This window comes from Bufo gargarizans, chromosome 4, assembly GCF_014858855.1.
Source record: "Bufo gargarizans isolate SCDJY-AF-19 chromosome 4, ASM1485885v1, whole genome shotgun sequence".
Lineage (NCBI taxonomy): Eukaryota > Metazoa > Chordata > Amphibia > Anura > Bufonidae > Bufo > Bufo gargarizans.
Genome location: NC_058083.1, coordinates 358,121,891 through 358,135,414, shown reverse-complemented (window position 1 = coordinate 358,135,414; position 13,524 = coordinate 358,121,891). Strand labels below are relative to the sequence as shown.

The following is a 13,524-nucleotide window of genomic DNA, read 5'->3' as shown; positions in this document are numbered from 1 at the left end:
AAAAGAAAGCATATAAAACACTAAAACAGGATGGTAGCACGGAAGCAATGAAAAACTATAAGGAAAAAAAATAGAACATGTAAAAAACAAATGAAAGCGGACAAACTAGAGACCGAGAGATTAATTGCCAAAGAGAGTAAAACTAACCCTAAAATGTTCTTCAATTATATAAATGTTAAAAAGTATAAATCTGAAGGTGTCGGCCCATTAAAGAGTAATGAGGGGGGAGTCGCAGAGAGCGACGAGGAGAAAGCAAAGCTGTAAAATATTTTTTCTCTAATGTATTCACTGAGGAAAATAAACTGTCAGATGATATGCCGAATGTTGAAATAAATTCCCCATTAAAAGTGTCCTGTCTGACCCAGGAAGAAGTGCAACAGCGACTTAAAAAGATTAAAATAGACAAATCGCCAGGACCGGATGGCATACACCCACGAATCCTAAGGGAATTAAGTAATGTCATAGCCAGACCCTTATTTCTGATATTTTCAGATTCTATATTGACAGGGAATGTCCCACATGATTGGCGCATGGCAAATGTGGTGCCAATATTCAAAAAGGGTCAAAAAACAGATCCTGGAAACTATAGGCCGGTAAGTTTAACATCTGTTGTGGGTAAACTGTTTGAAGGTTTTCTGAGAGATGCTATGTTAGAGCATCTTAACGGAAATAAGCAAATAACGTCATATCAGCATGGCTTCGTGAGGGATCAGTCATGTCAAACAAATTTAATCAGTTTCTATGAGGAGGTAAGTTCTAGACTTGACAGCGGCGAATCAATGGATGTCGTGTATTTAGCCGACACCAAAGCATTTGACACTGTACCACATAAAAGGTTAGTATATAAAATGAGAATGCTCGGACTGGGAGAAAACGTCTGTATGTGGGTAAGTAACTGGCTCAATGATAGAAAACAGAGAGTGGTTATTAATGGTAAATACTCAGATTGGGTCACTGTCACAAGTGGAGTACCTCAGGGGTCAGTATTGGGCCCTATTCTCTTCAATATATTTATTAATGATCTTGTAGAAGGCTTGCATAGTAAAATATCAATTTTCGCAGATGACACTAAACTGTGTAAAGTAATTAACACTGATGAGGACAGTATACTACAGGGAGTGCAGAATTATTAGGCAAGTTGTATTTTTGAGGATTAATTTTATTATTGAACAACAACCATGTTCTCAATGAACCCAAAAAACTCATTAATATCAAAGCTGAATATTTTTGGAAGTAGTTTTTAGTTTGTTTTTAGTTTTAGCTATTTTAGGGGGATATCTGTGTGTGCAGGTGACTATTACTGTGCATAATTATTAGGCAACTTAACAAAAAACAAATATATACCCATTTCAATTATTTATTTTTACCAGTGAAACCAATATAACATCTCAACATTCACAAATATACATTTCTGACATTCAAAAACAAAACAAAAACAAATCAGTGACCAATATAGCCACCTTTCTTTGCAAGGAAACTCAAAAGCCTGCCATCCATGGATTCTGTCAGTGTTTTGATCTGTTCACCATCAACATTGCGTGCAGCAGCAACCACAGCCTCCCAGACACTGTTCAGAGAGGTCTACTGTTTTCCCTCCTTGTAAATCTCACATTTGATGATGGACCACAGGTTCTCAATGGGGTTCAGATCAGGTGAACAAGGAGGCCAGGTCATTAGATTTTCTTCTTTTATACCCTTTCTTGCCAGCCACGCTGTGGAGTACTTGGACGCGTGTGATGGAGCATTGTCCTGCATGAAAATCATGTTTTTCTTGAAGGATGCAGACTTCTTCCTGTACCACTGCTTGAAGAAGGTGTCTTCCAGAAACTGGCAGTAGGACTGGGAGTTGAGCTTGACTCCATCCTCAACCCGAAAAGGCCCCACAAGCTCATCTTTGATGATACCAGCCCAAACCAGTACTCCACCTCCACCTTGCTGGCGTCTGAGTCGGACTGGAGCTCTCTGCCCTTTACCAATCCAGCCACGGGCCCATCCATCTGGCCCATCAAGACTCACTCTCATTTCATCAGTCCATAAAACCTTAGAAAAATCAGTCTTGAGATATTTCTTGGCCCAGTCTTGACGTTTCAGCTTGTGTGTCTTGTTCAGTGGTGGTCGTCTTTCAGCCTTTCTTACCTTGGCCATGTCTCTGAGTATTGCACACCTTGTGCTTTTGGGCACTCCAATGATGTTGCAGCTCTGAAAAATGGCCAAACTGGTGGCAAGTGGCATCTTGGCAGCTGCACGCTTGACTTTTCTCAGTTCATGGGCAGTTATTTTGCGCCTTGGTTTTTCCACACACTTCTTGCGACCATGTTGACTATTTTGAATGAAACGCTTGATTGTTCGATGATCACGCTTCAGAAGCTTTGCAATTTTAAGAGTGCTGCATCCCTCTGCAAGATATCTCACTATTTTTGACCCAAGTCCTTCTTTTGACCCATTTTGCCAAAGGAAAGGAAGTTGCCTAATAATTATGCACACCTGATATAGGGTGTTGATGTCATTAGACCACACCCCTTCTCATTACAGAGATGCACATCACCTAATATGCTTAATTGGTAGTAGGCTTTCGAGCCTATACAGCTTGGAGTAAGACAACATGCATAAAGAGGATGATGTGGTCAAAATACTCATTTGCCTAATAATTCTGCACTCCCTGTACAGAGCGATCTGGATAGATTGGAGGCTTGGGCAGATAAGTGGCAGATGAGGTTTAACACTGACAAATGTAAAGCTATGCACATGGGAAGGAATAATGCAAGTCACCCGTACTTATTAAATGGTAAAACACTCGGTAACACTGATATGGAAAAAGATCTAGGAATTTTAATAAACAGCAAACTAAGCTGCAAAAAACGGTGTCAGGCAGCTGCTGCCAAGGCCAATAAGATAATGGGTTGCATCAAAAGGGGCATAGATGCCCGTGATGAGAACATAGTCCTACCACTTTACAAATCATTAGTCAGACCACACATGGAGTACTGTGTACAGTTCTGGGCTCCAGTGATCAAAGCAGACATAGCACAAAGCAGACATAGCAGAGCTGGAGACGGCCCAGAGGAGGGCAACTAAAGTAATAACTGGAATGGGGCAACTACAGTACCCTGAAAGATTATCAAAATTAGGGTTATTCACTTTAGAAAAAAGACGACTGAGAGGAGATCTAATTAATATGTATAAATATATCAGGGGTCAGTACAGAGATCTATCCCATCATCTATTCATTCCCAGGACGGTGACTGTGACGAGGGGACATCCTCTGCGTCTGGAGGAAAGAAGGTTTGTACACAAACATAGAAGAGGATTCTTTACGGTAAGAGCAGTGAGACTATGGAACTCTCTGCCTGAGGAGGTGGTGATGGTGAGTACAATAAAGGAATTCAAGAGGGGCCTGGATGTATTTCTGGAGCGTAATAATATTACAGGCTATAGCTACTAGAGAGAGATCGTTGATCCAGGGATTTATTCCGATTGCCTGATTGGAGTCGGGAAGGAATTTTTACTCCCCTAAAGTGAGGAAAATTGGCTTCTACCTCACAGGTTTTTTTTGCCTTCCTCTGGATCAACTTGCAGGATGACAGGCCGAACTGGATGGACAAATGTCTTTTTTCGGCCTTATGTACTATGTTACTATGTTACTATGTTTACATGCTCTCCTCCATTCACGCAGACACGACAATCCAAATTGAGCGAGCAACCAGTCATTGAAAAGCCCCTCTCAGTCCACGATTATAACGTTCACATGGGAGGGGTGGACTTCAATGACCAGATGTTGTCTCCGTATTTAGCTTCCCGACGCACCAGACGCTGGTATAAGAAGGTGTCTGTATATTTAATTCAATTGGCTCTGTATAATAGTTTTGTTCTCTACAGTAAGGCTGGGAGAACAGGATCCTTCCTCAAATTTCAGGAAGAGATCATCGAGAACCTCCTGTATCCAGGAGGTTCCGTGGCCCCATCCACCAGTGTAGTTAGCCGTCTACACGAGCGACATGTCCCCAATGTCATTGCTGGTACCTCAACCCAACCGTAACCCTGAAAAAGATGTCGTGTCTGTAGCAGGAGTGGAATAAGGCGTGACACCCGCTATTTCTGTCCTGACTGCCCTGACCACCCTGTCTTATGCTTAGGGGAGTGTTTCCGGAAGTACCACACACAGGTACACCTAGCATAGGGATCACCAGGACAGGCACACAGGGCTATTAGGGCCCATTCACACACAGTTGCTGCAAACCTCTCCTTTCACCTGGGACAAAGTGCATAATGCACTTCGCACATTGTCCCATGGGGAAGGAGAGGTTTGTCGTATAAAGGTAAAAAACTATACAAAAAAAAAAAAAAACACCAGTAAGCAAAAAAAAGTTAACATTCAGTTCCAAGAGTTAAATAAAGTTTATATGTTCTGTTCAAAAAATATTACAAAGTTAATAAAATGATTGCGTTGCGGCCTGTTTTTTTATTTTTTGTTTTGTTTTTTTACCTTCCAGGTGGACCAACCGATCGACTAGCTGCAGCACTGATGTGCATTCTGACAGAAGCATTGCGCTGCTGTCAATTACACACAAGTCAGTGTATGCGGCGCTGCAAGACGAGATTTCTCCTCTGCAGTAAAAGATACGTTTGCCGAGGCATATGAGCTGAGGAGGTGGCGGTGTTCATATGCTTTGGAAAACACTTTGTATATAAAAAAATAAATAAAAAATCCCGGCAATGATTTATTCATCCACATCGATTGATGTGAATGGAGAAATCTGGTTTGCCAGGGCATACGAGCTAAGTGGGTATGGATGTTGGGCGGAGCTCCTATGTCCTGGCAGACACCTTTCCCCTCCTTTTTTATTTGGGCAGAGATTTTTTTATCCACATTGATCGATGCGAATGAAGAATCTGTGCCGTTCATTTTTTTTTCTTTCAGCCCAAAGGCTCAATATAAGGAGAATAGCAGAAACTTCTAATGCTGGCCATACATGTAAGGATTGCGGAGACCCTCAAATACCAGGGCAGTACAAACACCCCACAAATGACCCCATTTTGGAAAGAAGACACCCCAAGGTATTCGCTGAGGGGCATATTGAGTCCATGAAAGATTTTAATTTTTGTCCCAAGTTAGCGGAAAGTGAGACTTTGTGAGAGAAAAAAAAATATATCAATTTCCGCTAACTTATGCCAAAAATAGGCCCCTCATTGAATACCTTGGGGTGTCTTCTTTCCAAAATGGGGTCACATGTGGGGTATTTATACTGCCCTGGCTTTTTAGGGGCCATAAAGCGTGAGAAGAAGTCTGGGATCCAAATGTCTAAAAATGCCCTCCTAAAAGGAATTTGGGCACCTTTGCGCATCTAGGCTGCAAAAAAGTGTCACACATGTGGTATCGCCGTACTCAGGAGAAGTTGGAGAATGTGTTTTGGGGTGTAATTTTACATATACCCATGCTGGGTGAGAGAAATATCTTGGTCAAATGCCAACTTTGTATAAAAAAAATGGGAAAAGTTGTCTTTTGCCGAGATATTTATCTCACCCAGCATGGGTATATGTAAAATGACACCCCAAAACACATTCCCCAACTTCTCCTGAGTACGGCGATACCACATGTGTGACACTTTTTTGCAGCCTAGGTGGGCAAAGGGGCCCACATTCCAAAGAGCACCTTTAGGATTTCAAAGGTCATTTTTTACACATTTTGATTTCAAACTACTTCTCACGCATTAGGGCCCCTAAAATGCCAGGGCAGTATAACTACCTCACAAGTGACCCCATTTTGGAAAGAAGACACCCCAAGGTATTTCGTGATGGGCATAGCGAGTTCATGGAAGTTTTTATTTTTTGTCACAAGTTAGTGGAATATGAGACTTTTTGTACCATAATTTGTAAACGCTATAACTTATACCCAAACCATTTTTTTTTATATCAAAGACATGTAGAACAATACATTTTGAGAAAAATGTATATAGAAATGTATTTATTTATTTTTTAACTGAAAGTGAAAAATGTCATTGTTTGGCAAAAACTTCGGCAAATTTCGATTAATAACAAAAAAAGTAAAAATGTCAGCAGCAATGAAATACCACCAAATGAAAGCTCTATTAGTGAGAAGAAAAGGAGGCAAAGGGAGTTTGGCCGCTGAGCTGCATGGCTGCTGGTGACTGAGCTCCTCATCCTAACCGGCACAAACCCCCCTTTATAGCACCTTTCAGACGCTCTAAAGGGGCAAAGTGGGGAGAGATCGCCCCAGGGAACCTGCCGACCCACCTGTGAACTGTTCCAAACAGCCTGACATGGAGCAATTTCTGAGAAAAGCTGCCAAGGGCACCGCTGCAGGGACGCCTAAGATGGCGCCGGCTCCTTCTCTTCATTCTGATGCGGATGAATTTTCGGAAGCGGGAAGGATTTCGGATGCTTCCGAATATAAAAATCGAAAGCGGGGATCAAATCTTTCAAAAGCGATTCTTCGCAAAATTTTAGACTCTGCTCTGGCTCCCCTGAAGCAGGACTTAGCTGAAATAAAGACCGATCTCCGATCCATTGGCCAGAGAGTCGCTGCGCTGGAGAATTCGCAAGATGCGATTATTCGCTTCGGTGAGGAAACCTGCTCCACTCTTGGATCGCATAAAGATCTCATCAACGATGCCCTCCTGCGAATCGAAGACCAGGAAAATCGCAGCCGCAGACATAATATTCGTATCCGCGGTCTCCCTGAAATATTCGCATCGGAAGTTCTCAATAAAATCGCGAAATAAATATTTGCGAATCTTTTAAATCCAGAAAGAGCAGCAAATATTGTTATTGAACGCATACACCGCGCTCTTCGTCCCAAGCCAAAGGCTTCAGACCCTCCGAGGGATGCTATCTGCGGTATCCTTAGCTTTGTGGACACTGCGGCTCTATTGAAAGCCAGTAGAGAGGCGGACCGCCTGGAATATGAAGGCTCGCAGCTGCAGTTCTTTCAGGATTTGGCACCTTCCACACTGGCAAAGAGACGTATTTTGCGTCCGCTTCTTGAAGATCTTAAATCCTCCGGGACCCAGTTTCGCTGGCTGTACCCCTTTGGCTTGGCCGTCTTCAAAAACGGAAGGCAGATCACCATACGCACGCCTCAGGACTTGTCCGGGGCCTGGGTCCCACTGGGTATAGCTCCGATTGAAATACCGTCCTGGATGCCGGCGGACCAAGGAGATCCTATACCCTCGCCTCCGACTGCAGACACCTGGTCCCTTGTGCCTGCCGGGAAGAAATCCCGACCCAGTCGGAGTTCTCAGGCCTCCGCTGCTGCTGGACGCTCTCCTCATCGCTGAAGCCTTTCTGCTATGAAGGTCGCCATCTTCTTCTGTTATGCTGTTCAGGACATGCATCAGGGCCGCCTAGTCTTTTTTGACAAGGCCTTTCTGGATGTATCCAGGCCTTTGTTTACTTCCCTGAGGACTTTACCTTCCTGAGTGTTAGCTACCTCTCCCCTCCCACCCCCTCTGCACAGGGGATTTGTTTGCCAATGTTTCCCTCATTGACTTCCTTGTTACCTGATGGCCTTTTCATGGCCTCTCCCAACTCTACGAGACCCCCCGCCTGATGGATCCCGGCACCAGTCCGTCATGAGAAAGGATCCTCTGGTTCCCAGGCGCTCCGTGGAGCTCTTAGATTTGCATTATGTGATTTTGAATAATTGTTTGCCGTTTTGTCTACCTTCTTTTGCCCTCATGTGTTTCCCATCTTGTGTCCTCTTTTCCCATCCTAATGTTCTTACTTGGTTCGCTTAGACTCTGATTGCTACATGCTTTCCTACTGACTTAAAATGGCTTCTCTTGTAGTTTCCTCCCTTAATGTCCGGGGCCTGAACGAGCCGTGCAAAAGATCCCAGGTGATTTCCTTGCTACAGAAAGACAGTCTCGATTGCCTTTTTTCAAGAAAATCATTTTCGGGCAAGTAAGATTCCCAATCTTCCTTCCAAAAAGTTCACTCAGTGGTTCCACAGTGCGCAGACCTCCGCTAGCCGGGGTGTCAGTATTGCCATTCACAAGCAGGTGCCCTTTGCGGTTACAGCCTCCTCCTCGGATCCTGATGGCCGCTACTTATTTGTGAAGGGCTCTATAGCAGGCACACCGGTTACACTGGCCAATATTTACGTGCCTAATAGGGGACAGGTTGCATGGCTGGTTCAGACCCTATCTGCGCTTGCTGCATTCAAACAGGGTATGGTAATTCTGGGGGGGGATTTTAATGTGACTCTAGACCCACTCCTGGACTCCTCCTCGGGGAGATCGGCTATCACTCATGTCCGTCTTAGACGCCTGAAGGTGGCTCTGCGTAAACTAGGTGTTATTGACACCTGGCGTACCCTGAACCCTACAGGTCGTGATTATTCGTTCTACTCCCATGCCAAGTCCTCACACCACGGATTAGATTATGTCTTTCTCTCCTCTGAGCATGTCAAACTAATTGTAAACACCCGAATAGGCAACATCACGTTGTCGGACCATGCCCCCGTCTTTCTGACGGTCTCGTTGTCCACTCTCCCTACACGGGAATGGAACTGGCGTCTCAATGAAACCATCATCCAGGACCAGGTGTCATCTGAGAAAATAGCCACCTCCCTCCAGGAGTTCTTCAGTACTAACACCGCAGGTTCCTCCCCTCCCTCCCCTGCTGTAATCTGGGAAACCCACAAGGCTGTGATCCGTGGAGAGCTTATCGCTCTCGGCTCCCATATTAAAAAACAAAGAGCCCAGGCCATGTCCACCTCCTATCCCGTATCGCCACTCTCGAGCTCAGCCCTAAGCAATCCCAAGCGATAAGCCTTGCGGAGGAGCTTTCGGTCGCGCGATCTCAACTAAAAGATATGTTAAACATTACCTCGGCTAAGTTGCTCCTACATGCGCGCTTTAAGTCCTACGCACACGGCGACAGAGGGAACAAGCTTATGGCAGCGCTAACTAAACAACAATTTTCTGACTCCTTTATTCTGACAATCAAAGATGCTGCGGGAAACCATCTTAAATCCACCCCTGACATAGCCAAAGCATTTTGTGCCTTTTACGAAGACCTTTACAACCTCCCGGCCCCTCCTGGATCATCTCCCTGTTCCATCGCGGAAGCCTCGAATAAGTTCCTCTCCTCCCTTCAGCTTCCCTCTATATCCCCAGACCAGTCCTCCCAACTAGTAGCTCCCATCTCCGGCCCAGAAGTCCTGAAAGTTCTAGCCCTGACGGTTTCACCATCTCTTATTATAAAACTTTTAAATCTGTTCTAGCCCCTCAATTTAGCTCCCTATGTAATTATCTCCTGGGTGGTGGCCACCTCCCTCCCCAGTCACTTACAGCCCATATCACCATTATTCATAAGGAGAATAAAGACCCGTTGCAATGTGGCAGCTACCGCCCTATCTCCCTACTAAATACAGACATTAAATGGTGGGCTAAGATCCTGGCTCAACGGATTCAAAAAGTTCTCCCGGATGTTATTCACAAGGAACAAGTTGGCTTTGTCTCTGGCAGACAGGGCAATGAGAATACTGTCCGCCTCCTTCATCTTATAAACTGGGCACGGACTACTTCTACTCCGCTAGCTCTGCTGAGCACTGATGCAGAGAAAGATTTTGACGGAGTGAGCTGGTAGTATATGTCACTGGCTTTGTCGAAATTTGGCTTTCCTGACCATTTTATTTCAGCTATTCTCTCTCTATACTCAGCCCCCTCTGCCAGGGTCAAAGTCAACGGCACTCTTACACCCGCCTTTGCCATTACTAATGGCACTAGGCAGGGTTGCCCTCTCTCCCCCTCGCTATTCGTGATAGTCATGGAAACTCTCCTGTGCAAAATCAGGCAAGATCCCGATATTTAAGGTCTCCAGAGAGCCTCCCACACTCACCTCACGGCTGCGTTTGCAGACGACCTCCTTATTATGACCACCAACCCCGAGAAATCCTTCCCCCGGTTGCACTCTATATTTGAAGAATTCGTTTGGGTCTCCAATTTCAAGATCAACTATAGCAAATCCCTTGCCCTGAATGTCACCTCTTGTTGCGTCGCTTAAACGCTCCACCCCCTTCACTTGGGCCGCTCGGGACATCACATTTTTGGGGATTCACATCTCTGCTAACCTGAATGACCTTTACAGCCTTAACTACACCCCTATGCTTAACGCAATTAAATTCCATCTACAGTCGGTTAAGCTTCCCTTCATCTCAAGGATAGGCAGGAAGAATTATCTCAAGACCTTCATTGTTCCCAAACTCCTATAACTGCTACAGACGTTACCCATATGGCTCCCGCGCTCGTACTTTACAGAGCTGCGTCGGAGATTCTCCCTTTTCCTCTGGACGAACAAACCATCTAGGATAGGTTACTCCACATTGACGAGGGAAAAGAGGTTTGGTGGCTTCGGCCTTCCCGATGTCCACCTGTATTACACTGCTACGCACCTGAATAGGTGCTTCTCTCTTCTTTCCCGAAGCCCCCCAAACCTATGCACAGCTCTAGAGCGCGGCCTAGTTACATATAAGGACACTCTCGTCCTGTGGGGGGTCCGTAGCTGTACGCCCTCACATTCCTTTGTCTCCCCCATTTCGAAGGGCATGCTCGTTGAATGGGCTAAACTCTATAGATCTAAAGATCTAAGATTCCCAAGCCCCCACCTCCCTCTGCACCTATTACAAAACTTAGTTCACCCTGAAACCACTGCCCCTTCAGGTGTTTGGTATCAGTTGTCTAACCACACACTACAGGAAGTTGTATCTACAGCTGGGGACTTGGCATGGGACACGATTCGGGCCTTACCTGAGGTTCGAAAGCAATCCTTCCTGGCTCTTGCTGCCTTTCGCAAAGATATTGCGATTTTGAAACTCTCTCCCTTCTGCACGGAAGAACCCACCTGGCTGGAAAAGAAACTAGATATGCCGATCCCCCCCGAAGAAGCCCTTGTCAACTCTCTACAGAGTTACTCTCTTCCACACCCCCAGTACTATCCTTTCTAGTAGCCTGGGAGAAGGAGCTCTCGTACCGCCTCTCAGAACCCGAAAAAGCATTTATCCTCTCCAATTCTCACGGATTCAGTCATTTCAAAATACAGGAAAATTCCTTTAAGCTACTTACACGTTGGTACAAAACACCTGAATTCCTCCATAATCTTAATCACAAAATACCCGATCAGTGCTGGAGGTGTGGAAAAGAGGGGTCCCTATCTCACATATGGTGGTCCTGCAGTCTAATCCGTACCTTCTGGACACAGATTGAGAGCCTAATCGGGCACATTTGCGGCTCCCCTATAAGACTAAATGCACAATTAGTCCTGCTTTGGTGCCCCAATATGTCCCTCACCCCTTCTAAGAACAACCTACCAACGTTACTTCTAACTGCTGCCCGCCTGCTGATCCCTGTGCTGTGGAAGAACCACTCTGCGCCTACGCTGCTGATGTGGCAAGAGAAAGTGGATCAGATATGTCGTTTTGAAGAACTGGCTCTCACACTCGCCCTCGTTTTCTGGACATATGGAGTCCCTGGAAGGCCTATCGCCACCCGGCGTCCTGAACAACCCTATCACGTTCTGACCGACACCGCCATTATTGTACCTACCCCCCCCCCCTCCCTCCCTCCCTCCCTCCCTTCTTCTTGTGTGTGATTTCTTTATCCCTGTCCGTTGTCTTGTCTGTCTATGTGTTTATTCCCCCCCTCATTTGTTTGGCTATTGTTATATTTGATTGCACTAATATGATGCCATCTGCGTATGGCGTATGCTGTACTGTTGCACTTTCTAACTATTTGCCATCTCAATAAAAAGAGATTTGGTTAAGAAAAGGAGGCAAAATTCATTTGGGTAGTAAGTTGCATGACCGAGCAATAAACTGTGAAAGTAGTGTAGTGCAGAATTGTAAAAAGTGGTCTGGTCATTAAGGGTGTTTAAGCTAGGGGAGATGAGGTGGTTAAGTGGGTGCAACTGACAAAATCGTAAATGTCATCCAGAAAATTCTTGCAAAAGGAAGGTTTTTGTTTAACTTACATGTCATATTCTTGATTCAGCTGTGCACATTTCTCTATATGTAATATTGGAAGACCGGAATCCACTATATCCTCAGAATTTTTGTCCTTGGTGGACGTTTTTTGATCTGTAAATATGGGGAAAATAGTCAAAAGCAATAACAAAAATTAAAAGCATTTTAAAACGATTGGTCAGTTTATGCATGCAGCAAATAATAGGCATTATTAAACTATAGGCACTGATATCCAAAAGTTTAATATGAATAATTCATAATTATATGCAATTTACCTGACCTGCATGCCTACGCTGTGCAGGGAACATGGCCGTTGACTGAGGAACCCCTCATTCAGCAACTTCCATTTACTTATACCGAGGACCAACTGCGCATGCTAGTTCCCCTAACTGTCTCCAGTGTAAATGAATGGAGGCCGCTGATAGACAGGATCTTCCATCAACGACCTTGTTCCCAGTGTAGTGCCAACACGGAGGTCAGGAGACCTGCATGTAAGCATGAATCATACATATTAAACTATCGCATATCAGCGCCGTTAGATTAATAATGCTTACTACTGCGGCGTCTGTATGCATTTGATGTTACCAGCACATGTGCAGCTACTAATATAAACTTCCCATGCCCTTTAACACAACAGTAATGCAGCAGAGTTTACCAGAAGTGCTGTGTCTGGTGTAATCTGTAGTCAACAGACTTCCAATGTAATAATAACTTCTTGAGGGATATGGAAATACATTTTAGCATAGTTTAGCATATTAGCCTTGGCATTAAAGGGAACTTCGAATTTCTAGGACTTCTATACTGATGACTTATGCTTAGGATAGCATGGACATCAATATCAGATCATGAGGATCCGACACTCAATCAGCTGCTAGCAAGGAGCACCAGAAATGAGGCAGAGTTGAAGCATCCAGGCACAGCCAATACAGTGTACAGAACTGTCTGCCTTTGGCTCTACCCACTGTGTTACTTCAAATGGTCAGTTTCTGCTAGCTGCTGATCATGGGGGTGCCGGGTGTCGGACACCTACTGATCTGAAATGTATTACCTATCCCAATGATAGGTCATCAATATCAAAGTCTGGGAAACCCCTTTAACGTGCATACGAGTTTGTATTATAACAAGTATACAGTTTCACACTATGCTACCGTCTATTTTCTGTTTTACAGTCGTAACATAATAAAATAATAATGATACGTGGCTTGTGCTACCAAAATAGTTTTTAACTTGTCAAGGCATGGACTCATATGTGGCACCAAAACATTAGCAGTGGATGCTTTTAGTCCTGCAAGTTATGAGGTGCAACATCCATGGATTAAAGTGTTTTTTCCAGCATATCCAATAGAAGGTCCATCAGATTGAGATTTGGGGAATTTGGAGGTCAAAATAATCTGTTATGTTATATATATATATATATATATATATATATATATACATACATACACAGTCGTGGCCAAAAGTTTTGAGAATTACATAAGTATTGGAAATTGGAAAAGTTGCTGCTGAAGTTTTTAGAATAGCAATTTGCATATACTCCAGAATGT

General features: G+C 44.4%; 1 protein-coding gene across 3 annotated transcripts in view; it reads right to left on the bottom strand.

The window, feature by feature from the left end:
- The window catches only part of WDR27 (WD repeat domain 27), a 679,631-nt gene that overhangs the window by 531,368 nt on the left and 134,739 nt on the right, over positions 1-13,524 (bottom strand). For all 3 annotated transcript variants that reach the window (XM_044290035.1, XM_044290036.1, XM_044290037.1), the window contains one exon: positions 11,989-12,094. In XM_044290035.1, coding sequence (XP_044145970.1) covers positions 11,989-12,094 — 106 coding nt within the window. The remainder of the gene's footprint in view (positions 1-11,988; positions 12,095-13,524) is intronic.